At 42.8% G+C, this 27,136-nt stretch overlaps 1 protein-coding gene across 4 annotated transcripts in view; it reads right to left on the bottom strand.

Annotated features, from left to right (window-relative positions):
• Positions 1-5,166: 5,166 nt before the first annotated feature.
• Positions 5,167-27,136, bottom strand: part of LOC139553674 (fibronectin type III domain-containing protein 5b-like) — a 55,332-nt gene continuing 33,362 nt past the window's right edge. For 2 of the 4 annotated variants that reach the window (XM_071366252.1, XM_071366249.1), the window contains exons 2-6: positions 24,173-24,288; positions 22,395-22,596; positions 11,751-11,834; positions 11,211-11,344; positions 5,167-10,635 (exon numbers count right to left, since the gene is read on the bottom strand). In XM_071366252.1, coding sequence (XP_071222353.1) covers positions 10,576-10,635; positions 11,211-11,344; positions 11,751-11,834; positions 22,395-22,581 — 465 coding nt within the window. In that variant the 5' untranslated portion in view covers positions 22,582-22,596; positions 24,173-24,288 and the 3' untranslated portion in view covers positions 5,167-10,575. Of the gene's footprint in view, positions 10,636-11,160; positions 11,345-11,750; positions 11,835-22,394; positions 22,597-24,172; positions 24,289-27,136 lie in introns of all 4 variants that reach the window. The other 2 variants (XM_071366250.1, XM_071366251.1) reach the window with 2 other exon arrangements.

Genomic DNA, 27,136 nt, shown 5'->3' with positions numbered 1-27,136 from the left:
TGCTTTCAAACCTGTGCAGTGCTTAAGCCACATGGAATCCATGTGTTTGATGTATTCGATACCATTCCGCTCCAGCCATTACCACAAGCCCTTCCTCCTCAGGTGGTGCACATGTAACAATAGGAAGCTCTCTTGGATTTCCATTTCTCAGCGCGCTATGACATCACATGGTTTTTGGCGAGTTTCCCACATGTTAGAGCAGACTTGTTTCAGATGTGATTTTTCTAGATTGATAATTTCCTTTTTTATCTCGAATACAATTATTGCATGCCTTTTTGATAATGGACACGAGCTTAATATAATATATAATCATAATAATAATACTTTGATAAGTATTAGTATTATTAAGTAATGGTATATAAGCCACTTAGCATACGGTTTTATCCAAAGACACTTATTCAAGCTTTCTGAATGACACTCATAATGACCCTCAAATGGAATGATAATTCCCAGGTTTTTCATGCCATTGATATTGTATATTCTTTCTGTCCTGCATCTTATTCTTATGATTTTTCTTTGAACTTGTTCTGCCTGTAATGTGTGTGTAACTTGTATGGGTTTGTCTCCAGGGGTGATGACCGAGCTGCTGAACCTGATGAACCATGTGGCTGACCAGGCACCAAGCCTCAACGGCAGCCCCCCTCAGATCTCCACTGCAGGTACAGGCATCTCCGTGTGTGTGTGTTTGTATCTACTGCTGCCCTCTGTAGAGGACATTTTGGTCTTAATTTGATAATTGATTGCATGTTTTCTTCTAATGCAATGAAGTACTCATTTCTGAGTATTGATTTCACTTTACCCCTTTTTTTTGGTGAAATTTAATTGTAATACTTTTTTCCCCATTTAGTTTTTTCAGCAATTACCAAAGAACCTTTAGAACTAACTTAACTATTTATACTCTGGACGAATAGCAGAACCAGAACTACAGGAACCCCCGGTGCTTTGCCAAGGTCCCACAGATCTTCGAGAGAAGTCCGGTTCTGTCAATCCAAGCAACAAAGGATATTTTATCTGAAATGTATTAATTTGCATCAAGATGTAATATGTTAATTGCTAAAGTGGCTTGAAGCCCAGTGATTCCAGTCATTGTTTGTTTTTATTTTGTTTTCAGTAATATTAGTGTGATGATTCTCTTTTTATGTTATGATTTAATTTGTTAAAATTGTTCCTTTCAGCTTACCCTCCAGTGTAGGATAACATTGACAAAAAAGGAAGAAAATGATATAACGTAAAAGCAGACTAATAGCCTAGTCATTTTACCTGAACCTTAGTATGTTGCATATGTGGAGGGCTCTGGTCATCATTCCCTCATTTCATGGGTTCATTGCTGCACTTGTACCTTGTTTATAACTTCATTCCTAGTCTTGATTAGCTTTTTGAATGCTGTGCGTATTTCCCTGTCTAAGTACTTATTTGTGCAGTTTTAATTTCTTACCCAATATATTTTGTATTCATACTGTTGAAGTTTTTTTAGTACTTCTGATTAACCCTGGTTCAGCTAGAACAGTTTGAAGGGACAATCACTTTTTTGATCCATCACATTCCTGGTGTGATATGATATGTACATGTCCAGACATGCTCTTCACTTGCTGCCTCAGATGGTCTGTCATTTGTTTATTAGCATTAGTCAGAAAGGTAATTTTAAGGTAATTTTGTCTGTGGCCATGTTATGCTTAATTTGCATGAGTCTCTAGCCTTTCTAGGCTTTACATGACAGTTTTCATATCATGCTTTTTTCTACTGGTCCAGTGACCTTTGATACCTCTTATCTGACTCCTTCCCAGGCATTTTAATGACACTCCTCCCTCTGGTTCCCAGCACCATTCACAGGAGGTGAGCAGTTCTCCTTGATCTACTTATTGAGAGTGTTTTCAGGGAAAGGGTAGACATTTCATCTGAATTATGTATGCCAACCTTGCCTAAAGATGATTGAATCAGTGACTTATGAGCACCTGCCTTCGACCTTACAGGTGAATTAAACGCCTTTTTAAAACAGTGTTGTAGCTACAGTTAATGTGGTTCAGATGCCTTTGCTGCAGATATCACACTTGGTCTGTGAAATGGTCTAAAATGCCAAGTGTGAGTTCAATGTGGAGGAAAGGAAGAGGATCATTTATTATGTAAATGTATGTTATAGAAGCCCAGAGTCCTTTAACTTGTATAACATTTATAGTCCTGTACAGCCCACAAACATCTAGAGGTCTCTCTGTGAACAAGCCTGTTGATGCTTATTATTGTAGAGTAGCATTGAACAGTAGGCGCTGATGTAACATTTGAGTTTATTTGTTTGCTTTGAACTGGTGACAATATTTGGTATTGTAATGGATCTCTATAGAATCCGGTAAAATGTCTCAGTCCCAAAAGTTGGATTATAATTATGTTTGTGGGTGGATGCCTATGGCATACCATCAGCTTGTTTCGCCTTGTGTCTGTGTACATGTGTACATTTTTGGTGTTTCTTCTAACGTTTATTGTATACTATAATGTTGTATGTGTAGGCCCTGTCACTATGTCCTCCATCCATTAAATAATGCAGGCAGTTAAAGTAAGCCCGTCTCCACAGATATTCTGACAGTCTGTCTCTAGCCAGCCATCCAGAAGCTGTGTGTGTGGCCTGAGCCAGACGGATTACCAGGACGTGTACTCAGAGCATGCGTGGACCAACTGACCGAGTCTGTAATACCAACATGTTTCAAGCAGACCACCAAAGTCCCTGTGCCCAGGAAAGCGAAGGTAACCTGCCTAAATGAATACCACCCCGTAGCACTCAGGTCGGTAGCCATGAAGTGCTTTGAAAGGCTGGTCATGGCTCACATCAACACCATCATCCTGGAAACCCTAGATCCACTCCAATTCGCATACCGCCCCAACAGATCCACAGATGACGCAATCTCAATCGCACTCCACACTGCGCTTTCCCACCTGGACAACACATCTGCCACACTGATCCTCAACACGGGGGCCCCCCAGGGGTGCTTGCTTAGTCCCCTCTTGTACTCCCTGTTCACCTACGACAGCGTGGCCAAGCACAACTCCAACACCATCATTAAGTTTGCTGATGACACAACAGTGGCAAGCCTGATCACCGACAATGATGAGACAGCCTATAGGGAGGAGGTTAGAGACCTGGAAGGGTGGTGCCAGGACATCAACCTCTCCCTCAACGTAAGCAAGACAAAGGAGCTAATCATGGACTACAGGAAAAGGAGGGACAAACATGCCTCCATTCACATCGACGGGGCTGTAGTGTAGCGGGCCGAAAGTTTCAAGTTCCTTGATGTCCACATCACCAAGAAAAGATTTGGCATGGGTCCCCAGATCCTCAAAAACGTACACAGATGCACCATCGAGAGCATCCTTACCGCTTGCATCACCGCCTGGTATGGCCACTGCTCGGCATCGGACCGTAAGGCGCTACAGAGGGTAATGCGTATGGCCCAGTACATCACTGGGGCCAAGCTTCCTGCCACCCAGGACCTGCAGTATATACTAGGCGGTGTCAGAGTAAGGCCCAAAACATTGTCAAAGACTCCAGTCACCCAATTCCACTGCATTTTTTCATTGTTCCCCTCTAATCAGGGACTGATTTAGACCTGGAACACCAGGTGGGTGAAATTATTTATCAGGTAGCCTGATCTAGCCTATTCTATGCTGCGATGCGATGCAGATAGGGATTGGCCCTGTATTGATGCTCGTGGTGGAGAGACTGATGTAAACACAATCTAGTGTGGGAATTGAGTGAGATAAAAACCTATTTGTAGGGTTCTGTTATGTGCGGGTATTGATTTCTGTGACATTGTGAATCTCTGCACGTTTCTAGCACAGGTTGCTAACTCTACAATAACAGCAGTTGCCTGAAACCCTGTTGTTGATTTTTTTTACAAAGATAAATGTCTAGCCCAGTCAGAATACCATATGTAAGTGCAGTCAGTGACTGAGGAGATGTGGCTCACTGGTGCTAATGTCTAGGAAGGGGGGGCTCTCTAACTTCTTTACTTGTTATTTTTTTGTTCTTATAATCATAACATTGTTATTCTAAACCTCTGATTTACATGTATTGCCTATGATTGTTGAAGTACCTATATGTGGATATGAATACTAAACTTGAGTTCATCCCTCTCAATTACCATGGTTGGAATCGTGGAAGAAAATCATTTGATGTACAGTATTATTTGACCTCAAAAACTAATGTGAGAAAAGGAGAAAACGAATATACTTTATTTGAAAATGTTAAATAATTTTTATTTGATTAACCATCATCCAGAAGTAACCTAAGCATTAACCATATTCCTCATTATAGAAATTGTGTAATCGTGTGCATAATAGTTTAACCATGCTAGCCCTCACTAAGCAATTACTTGTTTATTTTATACATGGAATATAAACATGATGACATTGATAAAGCTTTTAACATTTTCTTAACCAGGCTTCTTTGCAAGTACCAAAGTAAAAGTAAAGAGACCCACACCCTAAAATCATTGCTTTTCATTTTAAGTTTCTTTTGGCTCTGCAAAATGTACAACTTAGAATAACATCTCTTTGTATTTGCCTGATATTATCAGTGGACTAAACCTCACGAAACAAGTCCCATCCCCTGGTTTTTGTCCTACGAGGAGAGCAAATCAACAATCCCAAACAAATCTGTTTAGCAAACATCATTTTTCAGCATTATAAAATGTGTGGGTTACCACCACAAGATCGAAGTGGAACGTTAAGTTCTTACAGTCTTAAAAACAGCTACCTATCCCCTCAGAAGCTCCAGCTGGGCCCTAAGCTTGATCAGGCCCATCTGAATACTGGATGAAAATATCACCAAGTCATATCAGAAACTTCTGACAGCTGAGTTATTTTAAAGAGTCTGTATCTCCCAAGGGACTTTGATCCAAAGAAACCAGTTCATATATGGCAAGGTTGCAGAGAACTGTTGGCCATATAAATAATATAATATTTTTATGCTGTTGGCCTCCTTGCATGGATGATTGATCAATCCCACTGTATATCTACTATGACATCAGGATGTGTTGGCTCCCAGAGCAAGTCAAGCAGATAATCCATCAACGCAGAACTGAAACTGCATGGTTGGACCACAACTTGGCAACATAACAAAAATGTAATATGCTTTACAGTACATTAGCCCTAAATGTATGAATATTATTGAAACAGGAATGACATTATGATTTTATTTACATTGGCAACATAGAGCAAACGGTGTGCCATAGTGAAAAGTTCATACTTCATTCAATAACTTTTTATGAGAATGAACTTTAAGCAACTTTTAATAAAATATTTGAGCACTGTATTGGTTATGTTTGGCCCTGACTATGAATCTCAACGTAACTGAAAGTTTAGAGTTTTCCAAATCCAATGCGGACAGTAAAATACTCAACTCTGCAAGTAAGTAGGTGAATGAGAAAGAAGCTATTCCTGTGTGCCATTGTGGGATGTAGTGCGGGTACACTGCAAACAGACATGGACCCAGTTCAAAGGAAATCATCCAGGGAGAGGATCATCATCCGTTACTAAGTCAACGGATGCCTATCGACTCCAATGAGCTACCAGTACCAGCAGTCCTAAGGACACATGGTTTCAACCTTCAGCACAGAAACTTTTGTGAGAAGTGCTTGGGGTAATGCAGCAAAACACCAAGTTTGTCCTCCGAACATCCATATGTCTGTGTTAACCAATCAAATGGGCCCTCTCCTTCTCATTCCTTCCGTTCTCTCTTTCTCCCTCCCTCATTTTCTTTTCTCTCTCCTCCCTCTCTGCCTAAAGCCTGCTCTTGTCCCTGACATGAATCACAGTTTATTGGAGAAATGGAAGCCGAGTTCTGCTCCCGTCTTTCTCATTAACGGTGGAAGTGAGGAGAGAGAGAAAGACAAAACCCTGCCATTGTATTAGTTATCAGTCAGCTCCCTCCTTCTATAACATGTATACATCGCTGGGCTATGCCTGTCATTACAGTCTGCCTCTCTCCCACAGCCAAGGTTAATCACCTGCAGGGAGGACTGTCTGCACCGCAACGGGTACCGCTGGAATTACTGTGTGCTTCCTTAGTCTGTGTGTGCAATTTATGTGTGTGCTACCTCAGGGTGTGTGTGTGCATGAGTACGTGCGTGTGTGTGCGTGCGCCGTGCATAAGTGTGTGCTACCTCAGTGTTTTTGTGTGTGTGTGTGTGTAGGTCTCCCGGGTGGCGCAGTGGTCTAGGGCACTGCATCGCAGTGCTAGCTGCGCCACCAAAGTCTCTGGGTTCACGCCCAGGCTCTGTCGCAGCCGGCCGCAACCGGGAGGTCCGTGGGGCGACGCACAATTGGCATAGCGTCGTCCGGGTTAGGGAGGGTTTGGCCGGTAGGGATATCCTTGTCTCAGTATGTAAAATGTAAAATGTAATAAAATGTATGCACTCTACTGTAAGTCGCTCTGGATAAGAGCGTCTGCTAAATGACTAAAATGTAAATGTAAAATGTAGGTCTGTGTGTGTGTGTGCGCGCGTGCGTGCGATAGGAAGGTGGAGAGTAGCGGAAGGCTGTTTGATGTGTCAACAGTCACAGTTCAGTAATGGCTAGTCTGACACAGAAGGTGATGAGTCGTAACAGAGCTGGAGTAATTCATGCAATACTGTACAAACCAGTGGAGGCTGGTGGGAGGAGCTATAGGAGGACAGGCTCATTGTAATGACTGGAATCCACATGTGTGATTCCATTCCATTTTTATTCCATTCCAGCAATTTCAATGAGCCCATCCTCCTATAGCTCCTCCCACAAGCCTCCACTGCTGTGTTTATGGCTATTGTGAGAATTGTTTTATTTTATTTGGTCATGTCTGGTTGATGAATACATATTAAGTAGGTCGCTTTTTTAGAGTGTCCACAGGAATGTTCTGTGGCAAATATTAAGATTTCTCTATTCCTCTATATTCACAATTAACAAGATTGTTTTATAATGGATATAGGTTAAATAAGACAACCATAGAATGTGATAGAAATACATTGAAAGCAAAGAAGTATCATGAACACATTTTCTACAATGAAATTATATTTAAATTGCCCTTGAGACTCCCAAACCATTTCCTGAAAACACAATAATATATTCTCAAATAATATTTATATGTAGCATTTCTAGAAACCACATAATAATAACGGAGAAAATGTATGTACACATTTATTTGTCATGCTCTTCATTGAGCATTACGTTCACCCATCCCTTAGCAATGTTCTCTGAAATCTAATTATAGTTGTTCTCTTAGCATGTTTCCCCTAAACCAACTCCAAACAGTTGTAGACAGACCACCATACTGCAGCCTTCCCATGGGACAAGAGGCAGGAAAAGGCGAAATGGAAAAACATGTGGAACAAATTGGGCCTTTATCATTCCATCCTATCAAAGAAAATGGAAGATTTAGGTATTTAAGGCAGTGCTTTTTTAATCAGCCCTAAAACACATAACCTCATTCACCACAGCGATGTCCCCTTCATGGGGATGTGGAGGAGGTTGTTTGGCCCATTGAGAATCTCCACATTATAGTCTCTTCATACAGCATGTCAACAACATCTCTGTCTGTGTCTGTGATACACAGTACATGGGGTGGGGAGGGTGGACTCACACACGCTGAAGAAGATGAGTCCGTAGAAGCAGAGATACTGTATATAAAGACGAGATGGACTTGTCTCCTCCCACCCTTAGCAGATGCATCCGGTTTTCAGGGATACGGCCCACTGGGCACAGACGTTAATTCAACGTCTATTCCACGTTGGTTCAACTTAGTTTCATTGAAATGACCTGGAAACAACATTAATTCAACCATTGCGCTATCGTCAACCGTAGCTTCATTTTCCACAGAAAATCGGATGTGGGAACTCCGGGCAAGCGTTTCCTTTACGCCTGCTACGTTAGGTTAGTCTCCGCCCTAACAATGGGAGTTGTTGTCCCAAAGGCGGGAGGGCAGGCGGTCTGCTTATCGGTATGCTTATCAGTCTGCTTATCGTAGACAGATTTTGATGGAGTAAACCCTCTCGCTTCGCCTCTTCCTCTTTGGTAGAAGCCCTTCTGTCAAGCTGGCAACTAGTGATGGTGTCAGATGGGACTGAATTAAAGGGGTCAAAGTTTAGAACCAACATATGGAGCTCGTGATCAAATCTTTGATTAGGCCTGGGCACCCTAGTGGCAACTTTCAGGGCAAGTTGGAGGTGGCAGGCATTTCATAGAAAGGTCTTTCATAAACAAGGATACTCATAAAATAAAACGTATCTAAACCCCTCAAAAACTCCTAACAATGTTCATCACCTTTTAAAGTCACCCTGCATCAAGTTTGTTGAGTATTGTTGCCCCCGAGCTCAGAATGCTGGGAAGTACGTGGACAGGTGTGGCCCTCCCAGGTGCTTCATGGCCTGCTGGTGTGTGAGACGCTCCACTGCTCCACTCAGTGATGTTATTGCTGACATGGGAGAGGCCTGTTTAGCCCTTCTTCAGAGATACATCCAGTCTATACACATGAGTCAAGTCCCTCTTAAAGGTGAGTCCATAAACTTAACAAGACTTGCCTAAATCGTATTTGCTTTCTCCTCTCTAGAAGGCTCACTAGTAAAAGTAGGTGATAAGAGAAAGGATACACTTCAAAAATATAAATTTACTAATCAGTAAAAAAAAATACTTTCAAGGAAAATGCAATATTTAAGATGACCAATGATAAATAAGAAGTTTCTTGGTGTGTGTATGCACAGACCAACTTTGTTTATCAATTACATTGTTATTTCTGCTGTCAGAGCTAACAAGTTTTAATACTCCAGATATATTGAGAATTCTGCCGCACAAGTGTCTTGAGTAATCTTTTGATCCTGCTCTGACGTCATTGCCGTCACCTTGCATCAGATAGGCCTCCCAAATTATCCTTGTGTTGTCTGGATTCCTTGATCGAATGAAAACATCTCTCAGAGGATGTTTCAGGGAGTTTAACCAGAGTGAGATCTAGATAACCATAGGGAGATCTAGATAACCATAAGTAGATCTAGATAACCATAGGGAGATCTAGATAACCATAAGTAGATCTAGATAACCATAGGGAGATGTATATAACCATAGGGAGATCTAGATAACCATAGGGAGATCTAGATAACCATAGGGAGATCTAGATAACCATAGGGAGATCTAGATAACCATAGGGAGATCTAGATAAACATAAGTAGATCTAGATAACCATAGGGAGATCTAGATAATCATATGGAGATCTAGATAGCCATAGGGAGATGTATATAACCATAGGGAGATCTAGATAACCATAGGGAGATCTAGATAACCATAGGGAGATCTAGATAACTATAGGGAGATCTATATAACTAGAGTAAGATCTAGATAACCATAGGGAGATCTATATAACTAGAGTGAGATCTATATAACTAAAGTGAGATCTATATAACCATAGGGAGGTCTATATAACCATAGGGAGATCTAGATTATCATAGGGAGATCTAGATTATCATAGGGAGATCTATAACTAGAGTAAGATCTAGATAACCATAGGGAGATCTATATAACCATAGGGAGGTCTATATAACCATAGGGATATCTATATAACTAGAGTGAGATCTATATAACCATAGGGAGATCTATATAACTAGAGTGAGATCTAGATAACCATAGGGAGGTCTATATAACCATAGGGAGATCTATATAACTAGAGTGAGATCTAGATAACCATAGGGAGGTCTATATAACCATAGGGAGATCTAGATAACCATAGGGAGATCAGATAACCATAGGGAGGTCTATATAACCATAGGGAGATGTATATAACAGGAGTGAGATCTAGATAACCATAAGGAGATCTATATAACTAACCTTGGTTGGTATCCTGCAAATACGTTTTTGTGAGTAGATTGACAAAAAAAGAAGACAGACTTTGATACAGAGATGTAGTTTGAGTTTGAATAACAGGTATAATATGTCAAACAAGATAAACGATAGCAAAGACAGTATGTGCCTTACAGCAAGAGCTTGATAGGAGGCAAATAAAGAAAGAAACAAGGTTACTGTTTAAGAGAGAAGATACAACAGGTGGAATTCATTTTCACACGGTTCTCAGTGCTCCAGCCTCGGTTGCAGCATGGTGAACAGGGGGGAAACAGTGTGTTTCAGTTCATTGATAACAAGCTGAGCAGTGGAGACTATGTTCTAGCCATTATTATGAGCTGTCCTCCCCTCAGCAGCCTGCACTGAAGCTAATAGAGAGATGGCCTCTGGCCCTGGTTACCTGCAGTCCCCTGGCCATGTTCATATCTCCCGTCTGTTTCTCAGCTTACAGCGGAATCCATTTGGCCCTTATCTCCTTGGCCCTGTGGCAGTGATTAGATCAGTGACAGCCACAGTCCTGCCATCACACCTAGAGCCTCTCCTTTGAGGCCTGACCCCTGGAGTCCTGGGGGCCCAGTTCACACCCAAGCCCCGTGCCAAAGGGCTGGGCATGGTCAAGGGGGCGTGCCCACAGTCCCAGCCTCACCCTAACAAGCAGATGGGCATAACGGGCATTTTGGTTGCTCTGTTCAGAAGACACTCAGTCCTTTGGATTAGAGAGGGTCCTAGCCATCACAGCTCGATGATGTTCACAGATGGCGTGCGGTTGTTGTTGTTATTGTTCTTGGGGAACTGTAGAGGGGAAGAAGGGGAACAGCAGTGATGAGAAAGATGAAGGCCACTCTCTAAACCTTGAATAAAGGGTCATTCTGCTATGAGCACGGAGCACCTGGACAAAATGGGAGGATGCCTTGGTCTTATGATGCTTTCTCTCTGGAAGGGAGATAGAGAGTATTTGATCATTTTAGTGTCAGAATTGGTCTAGTTGGCTTGATCGGAGATGACCAGAGGGCATCAGCCAGTTGTTGAGGGAGATGGAGAGGAGCGAATGGACATGGGACAATCATGCCAGCAGCAAATGGGCTGTTTGTGCATTGATTGAAAGGCTTTGGATTTATAGCACTGTTGTGGCTTATGTCCTGAGAGAGATGCATGTTTGCATTTTAACTGTGTTTTTTAGGACGAAGTGCTGCCAAAAATGCTGGTAAATCAATGCATATTCTGTTATAGGGTGGGCGTAGCCCTGATGGTACTATGTGTGTTACTGTGCTAGGTGCTGGTGTAAGTGGAAGGTTTTAAGTCGCCGGGACGATTCACCTGTCCGGTGTCGGTTGGGACTCAGTGTGGAGGGGGTGGGGGGGTTATACCTTACTGCGCAACAGCCCCCCCGTTGGGTGCTCCGGAGTACTGCACTCTGATGAGGTCTTGGCTTTGTCCTTGTTGTTGTTGGGCTCGTTGTCTTTGATGATGTCATACTGACGGCAGAAGAGAGCGATCACACCTGACAGAGAGAGGAGAAGAGGGCACACACAGACAGATCGTAAATAACAACCACATTACCGAAGTGAAGAGTAGACGGAAATCATTTTACAAGGACAAATTACTACAAATTGTGAACCATATTTGTTTAAAATATAACCTTCCTTTGTTCTACACTCTTGAGGGTGTATGTGTGATGGTCTGTGGTGTGTGTGTGTGTGTGTGTGGTAGGGTTGTGAAATTCTGGTAAATTTCACAAAATTTCCAGGATTTCCAATAATCCTGGTTGGAAGATTCACAGAATTAGCAGGAAATCCAGAATCCTCCAAATATTTCTGGAACACCTGAGAATTTGGGGAAACTTACTGGAATGTTGTATCCCTAGTGTGTAGGTAGCACTCTGACCTTTGGAACATTCCACCCCTCACCTGCCCACATGATCAGCACCACCACGATAATGATGAACTCCCCCGCCCTCAGCTGAGCTCCCACTTCCTCCATGGTCACCTCGTCTGGAGGGTCAAATACAGCAGCACAATCATTTGGTCACCATGGCAACACCATCATCAGAGTTATTATTGGTAACTGGCATCTTATTAAATATTCGGACTCCACTGGTGCTCACAACAGGCCAGTTTAATGATGGGGGAGTGTTGGGGTAAAAGTCGTCATTTGAATAGGAAGGGCATAACCTCAGTGAGCCCCGTATACCCTCTCCCCTCTACTGTAACTATACATACACTGTAGTTGGTCTGCTCCTTGTCAGCTGGATAGAACTGTCTGCTGACAGTGTATTGTGTAGACTGATCTTGCTATTCCTCTCCAGTCCCCGAATGGCACCACTCATCACTGTCTCTCTGTCAATTAGCACTGCTTCAAACAGACCACATTTTTCATGATTCCAGGTGATTCTGACACAACCCTAAAAACTTGTGTACAGCCTCCACAATTATACTGAACAAAAATATAAACGCAACATGCAATTTCATTGATTTTACTGAGTTACAGTTCATATGAGGAAATCAGTCAATTGAAATAAATTGATAGGGCCCTAATCTACGGATTTCACATGACTGGGACTACAGATATGCATCTGTTGGTAACAGATAACAAATACATAAAATGGGCCTCACAATGGGCCTCAGGATCTCGTCAAAGTATTTTTGTGCTTTCAAATTGCCATCAATAAAATGCAATTGGGTTCGGTGTCCGTAGCTTATGCCTGCCTGCCTGCCCATACCATAACCCCACCTCCACCATGTGGCACACTATTCACAATGTTTACATCAACAAACCTGCTCACCCACACAACGCCATACACGTGGCATCATTCTCTGGCAACAGCTCTGGTGGACATTCCTGCAGTCAGCATGCCAATTGCACGCTCACTCAAAACTTGAGACATCTGTAGCATTGTGTTGTGTGACAAAACTGCACATTGTAGAGTGGCCTTTTATTGTCCCCAGCACGAGGTGCACCTGTGTAATGATCATGCTATTTAATCATCTTCTTGATATGCCACACCTGTCAGGTAGAGAAATGCTCACTAACAGGGATGTAAACAAATTTGTGCACAACATTTTAGAGAAATAAGCTTTTTGTGCGTATGGAACATTTCTGGGATCTTTTATTTCAGCTCATGAAACATGGGCCCAACACTTTACATGTTGCGTTTATATTTTTGTTCAGTGTAGCTCCCCAATGAAGAGCGCTGCTATGTGGGAACCTCACAGCAGACGCCCCAATTAGATCACTCTGTCTGAGAGAGGCTAATAGTGTCAAATGATTCATTAGAAGCTGAGCATGAAGAGAATACATAAGGTTGAGGCAGGGCCAGTGGGGATCCCCACTCTGAAGGGGTTGGAGAGAGACAGTTAATCACAGCAGCCAGGATTGATTGTGCTGGGCCTAGACAGAACTCAATAATCATTATTATTACAAATAAAGCGCCAAAAAGAATCAGAGTTGTTTGTGTGTGTGTGTGTGTGTGCGTGTGTGCGTGTGTGTGTGCGTGCGTGCGTGCGTGCGTGCGTGCGTGCGTGTGTGCGTGCGTGCGTGTGTGTGTGTGGCCTATGTTTGTGTGTGTTCATGGTCCACTCATACAAAGCAACTGAAAGCAACATCACATATTGGACTGTTTGCGAATTCAGGAGATTGCTGGCAAAAGTTTACCACACAACAGCATACTGAGTGCACCCCATTTAAAGACCAAACAGAAGAAGGCAGTGACTCATTCTGAGGGCCCTGGGTAGCTCCACTACCCTCCTGCATGTTCTCCCAATGAGTGATTCAGTCAATCGATGGGCCTATGTACCTTGGCATTAACAAATCAAAGCTGGACAGCCAAACGCTCCTGACACCACTGCCAGATGGCCTCCACGTGGCTAATATTGGCCAGCTCTAATGTCATGGACACACAGTCTCCAGTCCCAGAGACAGATTGAGTCCCCTGCAGACAGTAAGAGGTGGGGCGTACTGTATGTAGAGTAGGGAGTTTGCAGGTGGGTGCATTCAGGGACATGGTCAACTGTATGCCATATAGCTGCAGGATTATGTATTGGAGTGTTATACACCTGTTTTACTGCAGTAATGTTTTGCAGACATCCCACTGGTCACTCTAGAAAACCTCCCTCATCAGAGTCTTAGGCACAGACCACATGTTTGTTCTATATCTATGGTCTTGGGAAACAAACACATACAGTGCCTTCCGGAAGTATTCATACCCCACATTTTGTTGTCTTACAGCCTTAATACAACTTAATTGGAGTCCACCTGTGGCCAATTCACTTGTTTGGACATGATTTATTTAGAAAGAAACACACCTGTCTATATAAGGTCCCACAGTTGACAGTGCATATCAGAGCAGAAACTATACCATGAAGTCCAAGGAACTGTCTGTAGATCTCTGAGATAGAATTGTGATGAGGCATACAGTACCAGTCAAAAGTTTGGACACACCTTCTCATCGTTTTTCTTAATTTGTTCTATTTTCTACATTGTAAAATAATAGTGAAGACATCAAAACTATGAAGTAACACATGTAAAAATATTGTAGTAACCACAAAAGGGTTAAACAAATCAGAATATATTTTATATTCTTCAAAGTAGCCACCCTTGCCTTGATGAGGAATGCTTTTCCAACAGTCTTGAAGGAGTTCCAACATATGCTGAGCACTTGTTGGTGGCTTTTCCTTCACTCTGCAGTCCAACTCATCCCAAACCATCTCAATGGGGTTGAGGTCAGGTGATTGTGGAGGCCAGGTCATCTGATGTAGCACTCCATCACTCTCCTTCTTGGTCAAATGGCCCTTACACAGCCTGGAGGTGTGTTTTGGGTCATTGTTCTGTTGAAAAACAAATGATAGTCCCACTGAGCGCAAACCAGATGGGATGGCGTATCGCTGCAGAATGTTGTGGTAGCCATGCTAGTTAAGTGTGCCTTGAATTCTAAATAAATCACTGATAGTGTCACCAGCAAAGCACCCCCACATCATCACGCCTCCTCCTCCATGCTTCACGTTGGGAACCACACATGCGGAGATAATCCGTTCACCTACTCTGTGTCTCACAAAGACCTGGCGGTTGGAAACAAAAATCTCAAATTTGGACTCATCAGCCAAAGGACAGATTTCCACCAGTCTAATGTTCATTGCTTGTGTTTTTTGGCCCAAGCAAGTCTCTTCTTCTTATTGGTGTCCTTTAGTAGTGGCTTCTTTGCAGCAATTTGACCATGAAGGCCTGATTCATGCAGTCTCCTCTGAACAGTTGATGTTGAGATGTGTCTGTTACTTGAACTCTGTGAAGCATTTATTTGGGCTGCAATTTCTGAGGCTGGTAACTCTAATGAACTTATCCTCTGCAGCAGAGGTAACTCTGGGTCTTCCTTTCCTGTGGCGGTCCTCATGAGAGCCAGTTTCATCATAGTGCTTGATGGTTTTTGTGACTGCACTTGAAGAAACTTTCAAAGTTATTCAAATTTTCCAGATTGACCGACCTTCATGTCTTAAAGTAATGATGGACTGTCATTTCTCTTTGCTTATTTGAGCTGTTCTTTCCATAATATGAGCTTGGTCTTTTAGCAAATAGGGCTATCTTCTCTATACCACCCCTACCTTGTCACAACACAACTGATTGGCTCAAACGCATTAAGAAGGAAAAAAACTCCACAAATTAACTTTTAACAAGGCACACTTGTTACTTGAAATGCATTCCAGGTGACTAGTTCATGAAGCTGGTTGAGAGAATGCCAAGAGTGTGCAAAGCTGTCATCAAGGCAAAGGGTGGCTACTTTGAAGAATCTCAAATATAAAATATATTTTGATTTGGTAAACACTTTTTTGGTTACTACAAGATTCCATATGTGTTATTTCATAGTTTTGATGTCTTCAACATTATTCTACAATGTAGAAAATAGTAAAAATAAAGAGAAACCCTTGAATGAGTAGGTGTGTCTAAACTTTTGACTGGTACTGTATATCTGGGAAAGGGTATAAAACAATGTCCAGAGTGTTGAAAGTTTCCAAAAGCACAGTGGTCTCCATCATTGAGAAATTGAACTAATATGGAACTACCCAGACTCTGCTTAGAGCTGGCCGTCCGACCAAACTTAGCAACCGGCCAAGAAAGACCTTGGTCAGGGAGGTGACCAAGAACCCAATGACCACTCTGATAGAACTACAAAGTTCCTTGGCTGAAATGGGAGATCCTGCCAGAAGGAAAACAGTCTCTACAGCACTTCATCAATCTGAGCTTTATGGGGGAGGGGCTAGACGGAAGCCACTCCTGAGAAAAAGGCACGACAGCACGCCTGGAGTTTGAAATAAGGCACATGAAAGAGAGCACAAGGCAAACTATGATGTGTTCTGATGAGACAAATTTGAACACTTTAGCCTGAATGCAAAGCGCTATGTCTGGAGAAAACCTGGCACAGCTCATCACCCGTATAACACCATCCTTACCGTGAAGCGTGGTGGTGGCAGCTTCATGCTATGGGGATGCTTTTCAGAGACAGGGACTGGTAAGGATAGAGGGGACAATGAATGGAGCCAATTACAGGCAAATCCTTGACGAGAACCTGCTTCAGAGTGCAACCGACCTTAGACTGTGGGGAAGATTTACGTTCCAACAGGACAATGATCCCAAGCACACAGCAAAGCAACGCTGGAATTGCTTCAGAACTGTTCAAAAGTTTAGGGTCGCTTAGACATTTCCTTGTTTTTGAAAGAAAAACACCTTTTTTGTATATTGAAAAACCATTAAATTGATCAGAATACAGTGTATGTCACGGCCGTTGAATGAAGAGGACCAAGGTGCAGCGTGGTGAGCGTACATATTACTTTATTTATATGACGCCAACAATAAACAATCCAAAACAACCGTGAAGCTAAAGGCTATAGTGCCAACAAACAAAGACAACTTCCCACAAAGACAGGTGGGAAAATGGGCTACCTAAGTATGGTTCTCAATCAGAGACAACGATAGACAGCTGTCGCTGATTGAGAACCCTACCCGGCCTAAACATAGAAATACAAATAATAGAATGAAAGAACATAGAATACCCACCCCAAATCACACCCTGACCAAACCAAAATAGAGACATAAAAAAGGCTTTCTAAGGTCAGGGCGTGACAGTGTAGACATTGTTAATGTTGTAAATTACTATTGTAGCTGGAAACGGTAGATTTGTTTATGGAATATCTACATAGGCATACAGAGGCCCATTATCAGCAACCATCACTCCTACGTTCCAATGGCACGTTGTGTTAGCTAATCCAAGTTTATCATTTTAAAAGGCTAATTGATCATTGGAAAACTCTTTTGCAATTATGTTAGCACAGTTGAAAATTGTTGTGCGGATTAAAGAAGCAATAAAACTGGCCTTCTTTAGACTAGTTGAGTATCTGGAGCATCAGCATTTCTAGGTTCAATTACAGGCTCAAAATGGCTAGAAACAAAGCATTTTCTTCTGAAACTCGTAAGTCTATTCTTGTTCTGAGAAATTAAGGCTATTCCATGCGAGAAATTATCAAGAAACTGAAGATCTCGTACAACGCTGTGTGCTACTCCCTTCACAGAACAGCGCAAACCGTCTCTAACCAGAATAGAAAGAAGAGTGGGAGACCCCAGTGCCCAACTGAGCAAGAGGACAAGTACATTAGAGTGTCTAGTTTGAGAAACAGACGCCTCACAAGTCCTCAACTGGCAGCTTCATTAAACAGTACCCGCAAAACACCAGTCTCAATGTCAACAGTGAAGAGGCGACTCCGGGATGCTGGCCTTCCAGGCAGAGTTCCTCTGTCCAGTGTCTGTGTTCTTTTGCTCAACTTAATCTTTTATTTTTATTAGCCAATCTGAGATATTGAGAGTGGATTCTTGACTGTGTGTGGAAAATTATTTAAGACTGAGACTCTTTCCAATACAACCCAACATTGCAGAGTTATGTCCATCCTTTCAAGCACACCCTTCTCATTAACCTGTGATGAGTTATTCCCAATTGTCGATGAACAAATAAGGTTTTATATGTAAGATGGTTAAGTAAAGAGCAAAATTATTGATTATTATTATATAATTTTTTGTGCCCTGGTCCTATAAGAGCTCTTTGTCACGTCCCACGAGCCGGGTTGTGACAAAAACTCACACTCATTCTTATGTTTAATAAATGTATCGTATAGTGTCTGTGTGGCAGGCTTACAATGACGGCAGAAAACAACATTTGAGAGTGCGCTGACCCTGGTGCTAGAGGGGGTATGCAGCTGGAGGTTGAATGTTTGAAGGGGTACGGGACTATAAAAAGTTTGGGAACCACTGTCCTAGGCTACCTGGCTAAAATGCTTGCTCGCTAGCCTAACTTCCTTTCATGGGCAACGTTATCTGTCAGGTTTTGGCCAAGACTGTTCGGGTTTTGGTCACTAGATGTCCCCATTGCACCTTTTTTGTACCTTTTGTTTTTCTTGCTCTAATTATTGTTTGCACCTGTAGGTCATTCCCTTGTTAGTATTTAAACCCTGTGTGTTCCTCAGTTCCTTGCTCAGTGTTTGTAAGTTAGCACCCAGCCCCAGCCCAAGCCTTGTTTTATACAGATATTTCTCTTGTTGGATTTTCCAGAGGTTCTCTGGTTTAGTTCTTGTGTATTATTTGAGTAGTCTTTTGAGGTTTGTTTTTCCCTGCTGTTTTTTACCACTTTGTGGAGTTTCTTTTGTATTTTGGACGATTTCCATTTTGTGCCTTTTGGCTTTATTTTTGGACATTGTGGATTTAGTTTCTTTGCCTGAAGATTTTGTTCTTTAATTAAACCACCATCTCTAGTACTGCTGTGTCTGCCTCATCTTCTGGGTTCTGACGATTATTAGTGACTGTTTCTCGCACCGGGTCCTGACAGTTATCTAGTTAACATTAGCCTTCTACATCAAGCTACATACTGAACTTCCATCCTCTCAGGCCAGGGGAACAATGTATGAATTTATGGTTTGATCAGAATCGCAGTTATAATTATTGGCCACTATGGAGAATTAAGTAAAACCACAAGCTCAAATCCCTATCTCCATCCATGGCTAATTTAGGAAAGGACAAATTTTAGCTAGCTAGCCACCGGACAACCACACAACGAGATGCAACTATTAAAGTTTTTCTGTCAATTGCTCTCAATGTGAAATGATTGGAGGAAAGCCAAATCCAAACTGGCTTCCCTTGACACTTTTTTTTGGTGGCTTCCCTTGGGATCCATAAATACACGTCACTGTGTATATGAGACTGCCAGAGAGGTTATGCAATACAAACAAACTGAGAGAGTCATTTGATAAGAGAGGAGGGTACATTTAGCACAGGTCATCTCTCCCTTAGTATGATGACTGTGTGCTTTTGGGATGCAATGTGTGGGGGAACTTGATTGGTATATGTGATGGTGTAGGGCTTGGGGAAATGGATGGATGTGTGTGGTGTTCATTGCCGTGTTTACTGCAGTGTTAAATGGTGCAGTCAGTGTTTACCGGTATGTATAAAAAAGTGTGTGTATGTATTTGTGTGGGATGGTAAAGTGTGATTGTTTGTACATAGATCTCTGTGTGTTTGAGTGATATGGTGCAGTGTTCTGGGAAATGGATGTCTGAGCTGAACCAGAAGGCTGTTGAGTCCCAGAGTGGTGCCCTTGAGTGGGATGTTGTGCCCTTGAGTGGGATGTCTATTCTAAATGGCCTCATTGGATTTCACAACACATAAATATACACTACATGACCAAAAGTTTATGGACACCTGCTCATCGAACATCTCATTCCAAAATCATGGGCATTAATATGGAGTAGGTCCCTCCTTTGCTGGTATAACAGCCTCCAGTCTTCTGGGAAGACTTTCCACCAGATGTTAGAACGTTGCTTCCATTCAGTCACAAGATCATTAGTGAAGTCAGCACTGATGTTGGGCTTTTAGGCCTGGCTCACAGTCGGCGTTCCAAATGATTTCAAAGGTGTTCATTGGGGTTGAGGTCAGGGCTCTGTACAGACCAGTCAAGTTCTTCCACACCGATCTCGACAAACCACCTCACTTTGTGAACAGCATTGTCATGCATTGTCAACATTGTCTTGCTGAAACAGGAAAGAACCTTCCTCAAACTGTTGCCACAAAGTTGGAAGTACAGAATCGTCTAGAATGGCATGTATGCTGTAGCATTAAGATTTCCCTTCACTGGAACTAAGTGGCCTAGACCGAACCATTAAAAATAGCCCCAGGCCTTTATTCCTACTCCACCAAACTTTACATTTGGCACTATGCATTAGGGCATGTAGCGTTCCCTTGACATCCGCCAAACCCAGATTCGTCCGTCGGACTACCAGATGGTGAAGCGTGATTCATCACTCCAGAGTACGCGTTTCCACTGCTTGAGAGTCCAATGGGTACGAGATTTACACCACTCCAGCCGACGCTTGGCATTGCGCATGGTGATCTTAGGCTTGTGTGCGGCTGTTCGGCCATGGAAACCCATTTCATGAAGCTCCTGACGAACAGTTCTTGTGCTGATGTTGCTTCCAGAGGCAGTTTGGAACTCGGTAGTGAGTGTTGCAACAGAGGACAGCACTTGGCGGTCCTGTTCTATGTGGTTGTGTGGCCTACCACTTTGCAGCTGAGCCGTTGTTGCTCCTAGAAGTTTCCACTTCATAGTAACAGGACTCACAGTTGACCGGGGCAGCGCTAGCAGGGCAGCAATTTGACTAACGGACTTGTTGGAAAGGTGGCATCCTATGACGTTGCCACGTTGAAAGTCGCTGAGCTCTTCAGAAAGGCCATTCTACTGCTAATGTTTGTCTATGGAGATTGCATGGCTGTGTGCTCGATTTTACCTGTCAGCAACGGGTGTGGCTGAAATAGCCGAATCCAATCATTTGAAAGGGTGTCCATATACTTTTGTATATATAGTGTATAAATACACAAATCATCATAAACTTTGACTCCTGCTTCTACTAATGGTAATAGTACCATTGCGCTGCCAACACTACTGAACATTGCTATTGCAATTACGGCAACAAACTATTACAACAAAGCAACTGTGCGTGTGTGTGTGTGTGTGTGTGTGTGTGTGTGTGTGTGTGTGTGTGTGTGTGTGTGTGTGTGTGTGTGTGTGTGTGTGTGTGTGTGTGTGTGTGTGTGTGTGTGTGTGTGTGTTGCCCCTTCCTGGCATAGTGTTGTAGGTAGTACTCTGAGCCAGGTTGACAGTGTGGTATGATGTGAAGAGAGGGATGGAAAGAGAGGGATGTAGAGGTAGAGAGAGAGAGGGATAGAAAGAGAGGGATGGAAAGAGAGGGAGAGAGAGGGATGTAGAGGGAGAGAGAGGAATGGAAAGAAAGGGCTGGAAAAAGAAGGAGAAAGGGATAGAAAGGGAGGGGTGTAGAGGGAGATAGAGAGATGTGGAGGGAGACAGAGGGGAGTGGAGCCCTATCATTATGCGACTGGCTCTGAGGCACTCCTCAACACTAGAGTCATTTGTCAAGGTGTCTGCCTGGCTTTACACAGGGAAACAAACACTTCTCAGAAGCATGCACAAATCAGCCTCAGCCATATCCATCTCATCTCAGCCCAGCCATCGCTCACACACGACCACCACTTTCACTGCACAGGGTCTCGTCTCATCTCATCCACCTATATGGATGTAGCTCTGTGGAAGGTTGGGGCCCCTGGGGACTGGACGTCAATGTGATGGAGCTGTTTGTAGAATTTTCTGCTAGTTTCTCCTAGCTGAGAATCATGAGAATGTCTCTACTAAGTGTGTGCGTGTTAGTGTGTGCGTGTGTGTGCATGTGTGCGTGCCTACGGCCGTGTGTGCAAACAGCCTATGCCTGTGACTGAGAAGTGTTCTCAGAATCACAAGCCCCTTGCTGTCCTTGCGTCTGCTTCCTGTGAGTGTGAGTGAGAAGTGAGTGAAGGAGCGAGGCTGTGAGTGGGGTGAGGAGTGAGTGAAGGAGCGAGGCGGCGAGGGGGTGAGTAGTGAGTGAAGGAGCGAGGCGGCGAGGGGGGTGAGGAGTGAGTGAAGGAGCGAGGCGGCGAGGTGGGTGAGTAGTGAGTGAAGGAGCGAGGCGGCGAGGGGGGTGTGTAGTGAGTGAAGGAGCGAGGCGGCGAGGGGGTGAGTAGTGAGTGAAGGAGCGAGGCGGCGAGGGGGGTGAGGAGTGAGTGAAGGAGCGAGGCGGCGAGGTGGGTGAGGTAAGGGGTACAGGCCCAGCACAGGGCAGGGCCTGTGGGCAGTTGGGGTAGACACATCAATACATCATGAAGAGCACCCTGAAGGTGTTGTATTTAGGAATTGTGGTAAGAGTGCTTGAGCATTCTGTTGTGGAACTTAATTTCACGCTTTGCGTCCCTATTGATTTTAATTGGCTTTTACGGAATCTGTCAAGAGTTGTAAAGAGTCCAACTGCAAGCTGTACTCTAGACATGGTATGTGGAGGCACTGCTGTGCACAGTTTCCTCATTATTCTTTGGCACTGTGCGTGTATTACAATAAGGTACAGGAACACGGAGAAGTACTTTAGACTTCGTTTTTACCTTAGTTACTGTGTGTATTTGCTTGTTGAGTTGGTTGAGATGTTTACCTTTACTCTTGGAGGCCTGTGTCTCGGCCTCCTTGGGCGTGCGGAAGCGCAGGGGTTCGCTGTGCGGACTCATGGGCCCACTCATGCTGATGGACTGCACGTGCACAATGTAGTCGGTCTCCTCCGCCAAGTCCCATAATGCACAGGAGCGGGTGGTGGTGTTCACTTCCTGGATGAAGCGTAGCATGCGCACATCCTTTTTCTGTTGGCACATCATCACAGAGGGGCGTTTAGCGAGCAGTGTAACACAAACATATCCACTGATGTTGAAGAGAAGTCTCACACACAACATTGCACCGTAGTGAACTTCTCACAGATATCACCCACTCACTCCCAATAAGTTTAGTTTAGTTTAGTTTATTAGGATCCCTATTAGCTACTGCACATGCAGCAGCTGCTCTTCCTGGAGTCCACATAAAACATACAAATACATGACAAAGAACAGAACAGTTATAGACAAGGACATTAAATAAATAAATAATAATACTTTTTTTTAAAGTATATAAAAAAAATAAGAGTTATGTTTTGAAAAGATGGCAAGAAACAAACAAAAAAGTCTTAGTAGTAGAAGTATGCAGGTACTGTACAGTAATAGTAGACAGAAATAGACTGTGTGGAGAGGAGCTGTATGTGGAGGAGTGGAGAGAGGGAGCAGCAGTCAGGAGATGGGCGGGACCAGGGCTCTCATCTGGGCTTCTGGGACCAGGAAATCATCTGCCTAATGGGCTAGAATGGAACCGAACCATTTACTCAATTTCAAAGGTTAAGCCCTGATCTTTGCCTGCAACAAATACCATTACTTCTTAGTAAAGTGTGTGTCCAATATGGATTTGTCATGTTTGTTTAAAATAACCCATGGGAACAGCTTTACTCAGGCCTACTGCTCAATGATTGGATCAACTACTCTCTTTTGTACTATTTCACTTCTGTCACATTTTGGTTGTCAAATATAAAGGTCAAAACATCATTAAGTGTCTCCTAGTCTTTATCCTCTAACCCTGGGGTGTCAATCAAATTTTGCCCCAGGGGCTGCATTTAGTCTTCAACGAGGTCCGGAGGGCCAAACTCAAAATTGGTTACATTTCCTCGCCATCAAAATTTGCAAGCTATATTTATCTCTATCCATCGTTTCTGGAATTTTCAATGCTCCCTGATTGTCTAGCTTTAATTTCGGTGATAATTAGCTAGCTGAACACACTCAAGAAACGTTTAATATCATTTCTAAACAGTTTAGAAATGGATTCTTTAACCAATTTGGTTTTAGTCATTTTAAAGGATATTGAGTTTGTTCCCTCGTGGGTCGGATCTGGCTCACGGAGGCGTATGTTTGACCTCCCCTGCTCTAATCCTAACCTACACTTTGCTGTCTCATTGGCCAAGTTATCACACTGACTGTCATATTGACCACACACCTGTCCATCTGCATTACTATGCTGAACTACAGAGTGCGTGTTCAGAGATGTGCAAAGCAAAGATGTGTGCTGTGCAGGGACTGTGTGTACCAGGATAAATAATATTGTTTTTCCCTCTTTACATAGCTGTCATCATCCGCTGCTGTTGTCGAGGAGACAGGCGATCTGGCAGGATCGTCCCGACAACATAACGATCTGTGACAACAGTTCTGCAAAACAAGCGGCTGGCCGGGGACGCCGCGGAGAGATGGTGGGTAACGATTGGTGACAGGTACTAATTAATCTCCTGTTGGCGAGTGTGTGTGTGTGTGTGTGTGTGGTGTGTGTGAGTGTATCCTCCTCCACGTTGCGCTCTGTCTCTCTCACCTGCTGTGTGATGGCGAAGCCGATGACGGGGTCCCCCTCGGGGATGTCCCATGTCACCACGGCAGAGTTGGCCTTCAGAGCCTTGATGGTCACATTGACAGGAGCCGCCAAGCTGTCTGCAAACACACAGAGAAAGAGAGAGAGGAGATACACATGAAGCAAATTAAGTAGACTTTCTTACTGTCTAGTGGGTACTGGGTAGAGTGGGTACAGTCATGGGTACATGTATTATTTACACCGCCTCAATAGAGTACTTCAAACAACTCAGAAAATCGCAGAGCTTGGCTAGTCTAGACAGTATGGCTACAGATTGGCCATCAGCCTTCCTGAGGTGGTTTAATTGTTCACTACTACTTACCGTGGGAGAGCTGTGGCCTGATTTATTACTCACATCCCTTCAGCATAATTATGATTCATAAGAAATACAACTGCAATCAAATCTAGAGTGGAGCTAGTATTAAGGGGTTGTATTTTGAATAGCCTTGCATTTAAGGGCAGAATTTTGAATAAGTTCACATTTAGCATCAGTTGAATATTCAGTGAAATTACACTCAACTCAAAATGGGGTACTGTATAGAGTTGGATCACTTTTGTTATTCAGTGTAATGATACGTTGTACGTGCTGCTTACTGTGGCAGTTTAATTAGGGCTTATATGATACATGACTTCAAAGTAATGATTTGTTGCTGTGTAATTCATTTTTGTTGTGGGTGTGTGTGTCCTCAGCTATTACCTGAGGAGAGACATGGTAAAATCTATTCTGCGCCGCCCCTACAGATTATATCTACACCTGGTTTTCTGAGCAATCTTTAGAATGATTAGAACATGTAAAGAGGTTAATCAACATTCCAGGGTGTATTTGTGCCAGCACCGGTAACACAAGCCTCCCTCTTATAGGCGAGTGGTGAGTTCGAAAAAACTGAAAGTATGCACTTTAGAAACAGTTTTCACATACAAACTGTCCGAACACAGAATCAAACAGGCTTCTCAAAAATGACATTGTCACAGTGGTAGAACGTTTGTTTTGATTGCTGAGTTTATTTAAGTCCCATCAGGTAGCCTGACTTCAGATGTGTAAACAGGATTATTAGGGAAATCGTTCTTCTTGCAAAGCATGTAAAAGTTTTTAATTAATTATTATATTAATCTGACTATCAACAAAAATCGTGTTACTGTGTGCATGTAACCGTGCTCTCTGTCTATCTTTCTCTCTCTCTTTCTGTCTCAATTCAATTTCAATGTAATTAAAAAATTTATTTAAGGGGCTTTATTGGCATGGCAAACATATGTTTACATTGCCAAAGCAAGTGAAATAGATAATAAACAAAAGAGAAATAAACAATAAAAATGTACAGTAAACATTACACTCACAAAGGTTCCAAAAGAATAAAGACATTTCAAATGTCATATTATGTATATATGCAGTGTTGTAATGATGTATCTCTCTGCCTTGTATGTGAATCCATTCATTTTACAATGATATTAAATCTATTTGTATTTAGAATTCCATACTCAGACCATTCTTGATGGCCTATTACCCAAACTCAACTATAGTCTCTTGCATATTTCTTAATCATCTTTATGGAGTCAGATAATTCATGTAGCCCTTTCCTGCAGTCAAATTACCTAGTGGCATCATGGTTGGAATGTTATTCATATTTTTTATAATTTAATTATTAATAAACATTGAAAAAAATTAAAAGCCGAAAATGTGGTGTTTCTATGTCAAACTTAAAAAAAAATATATATATATTCTGTGGTTTAAATAAAGTATTGGGATGCAAACTAAACAATTGAATACATTTCAAATCTGTATCTGACATACTACAGGTGTCTTTAAAAAAAAACATAACCATGTGTGTGAGGTGTTTACTTTTGTTTCAAAGTAGATTTGTTTAAGACTACCAAGAAACACTGTGTGACCCTGATTTAGCCTGCTGCAGTAGACTTTGTTAACATATTAATTGCATAGTCTTATCACGAGTCGCATAGGAGGTAGATATAATATGTATAGATATCAAATATTACCAAAAGTAGTGCACTATAAAGGGAATGGGGTGCCATTTGGGACGTACTCCTCTTGGGTTGTTTGGCCTGCTGTTGACACAAAGAATAACAACAGCTGAGAGGTGGATGCAGTGTGAAGCGCCTTGTTCTAGTGCAGAGCACCAAACGCCAACCACCAAAGCTCAGGTGGATGTTTTTACATGTTGGTTTTGGGTCGTTGTTTCTTTTGACTCTAGAGTTTGTGTTTGTTTGTTTGGGATTCCTAAAAAAGCTGCAGGGAAGGGCAACTGGGCAGGCTGGTAGGCTGGCATGCAGGCGGCATCGTAAACTGAGTGACAAATCACACTCATTATCTCTTTATTAATCATCATGTGGGTTGGTCCCCCTGCTCTCCAGGGAATGGCAGTGAAGACACACAGCAGCCACCCCTAAACCAAATCCCCGGTCTAAATGTGCTGTGTCAGACAGTGTTTAGTTCCCAATGCCACCAGCAGGGGGATACATTCATTTCTGTGACTGTGACACAAATCAGTTGTTTGTGCATTCACACGAATGGATGTATGCATATACGCACACACACACATGCACACACACACACACACACACACACATTTGCTTTGTGTATTGTCAGTTCTGTGCATGATAACCCAACTAGTGAATGAGTGCTTATGACAGAGCAGGAGAGAGAGAGAGAAAGACAGAAAGACAGGCAGAGAGAGAGAGAGAAACAGAGAGACAGAAAGACAGACAGAGAGAGAGAGATATAGAGAAACATAGAGACAGAAAGACATGCAGAGAGAGAGAGAAACAGAGAGACAGAAAGACAGGCAGAGAGAGAGAGATATAGAGAAATAAACAAAGACAGAGAGACAGAAAGACAGGCAAATAGATAGAGAGAAACATAGAGACAGAAAGACAGGCAGAGAGAGAGAGATATAGAGAAATAAACAAAGACAG

The sequence above is a fragment of the Salvelinus alpinus genome, chromosome 25 (assembly GCF_045679555.1).
Source record: "Salvelinus alpinus chromosome 25, SLU_Salpinus.1, whole genome shotgun sequence".
Classification (NCBI taxonomy): domain Eukaryota; kingdom Metazoa; phylum Chordata; class Actinopteri; order Salmoniformes; family Salmonidae; genus Salvelinus; species Salvelinus alpinus.
The sequence above is the reverse complement of the archived record's forward strand: the minus strand, read 5'-3'. Positions and strand labels throughout refer to the sequence as shown.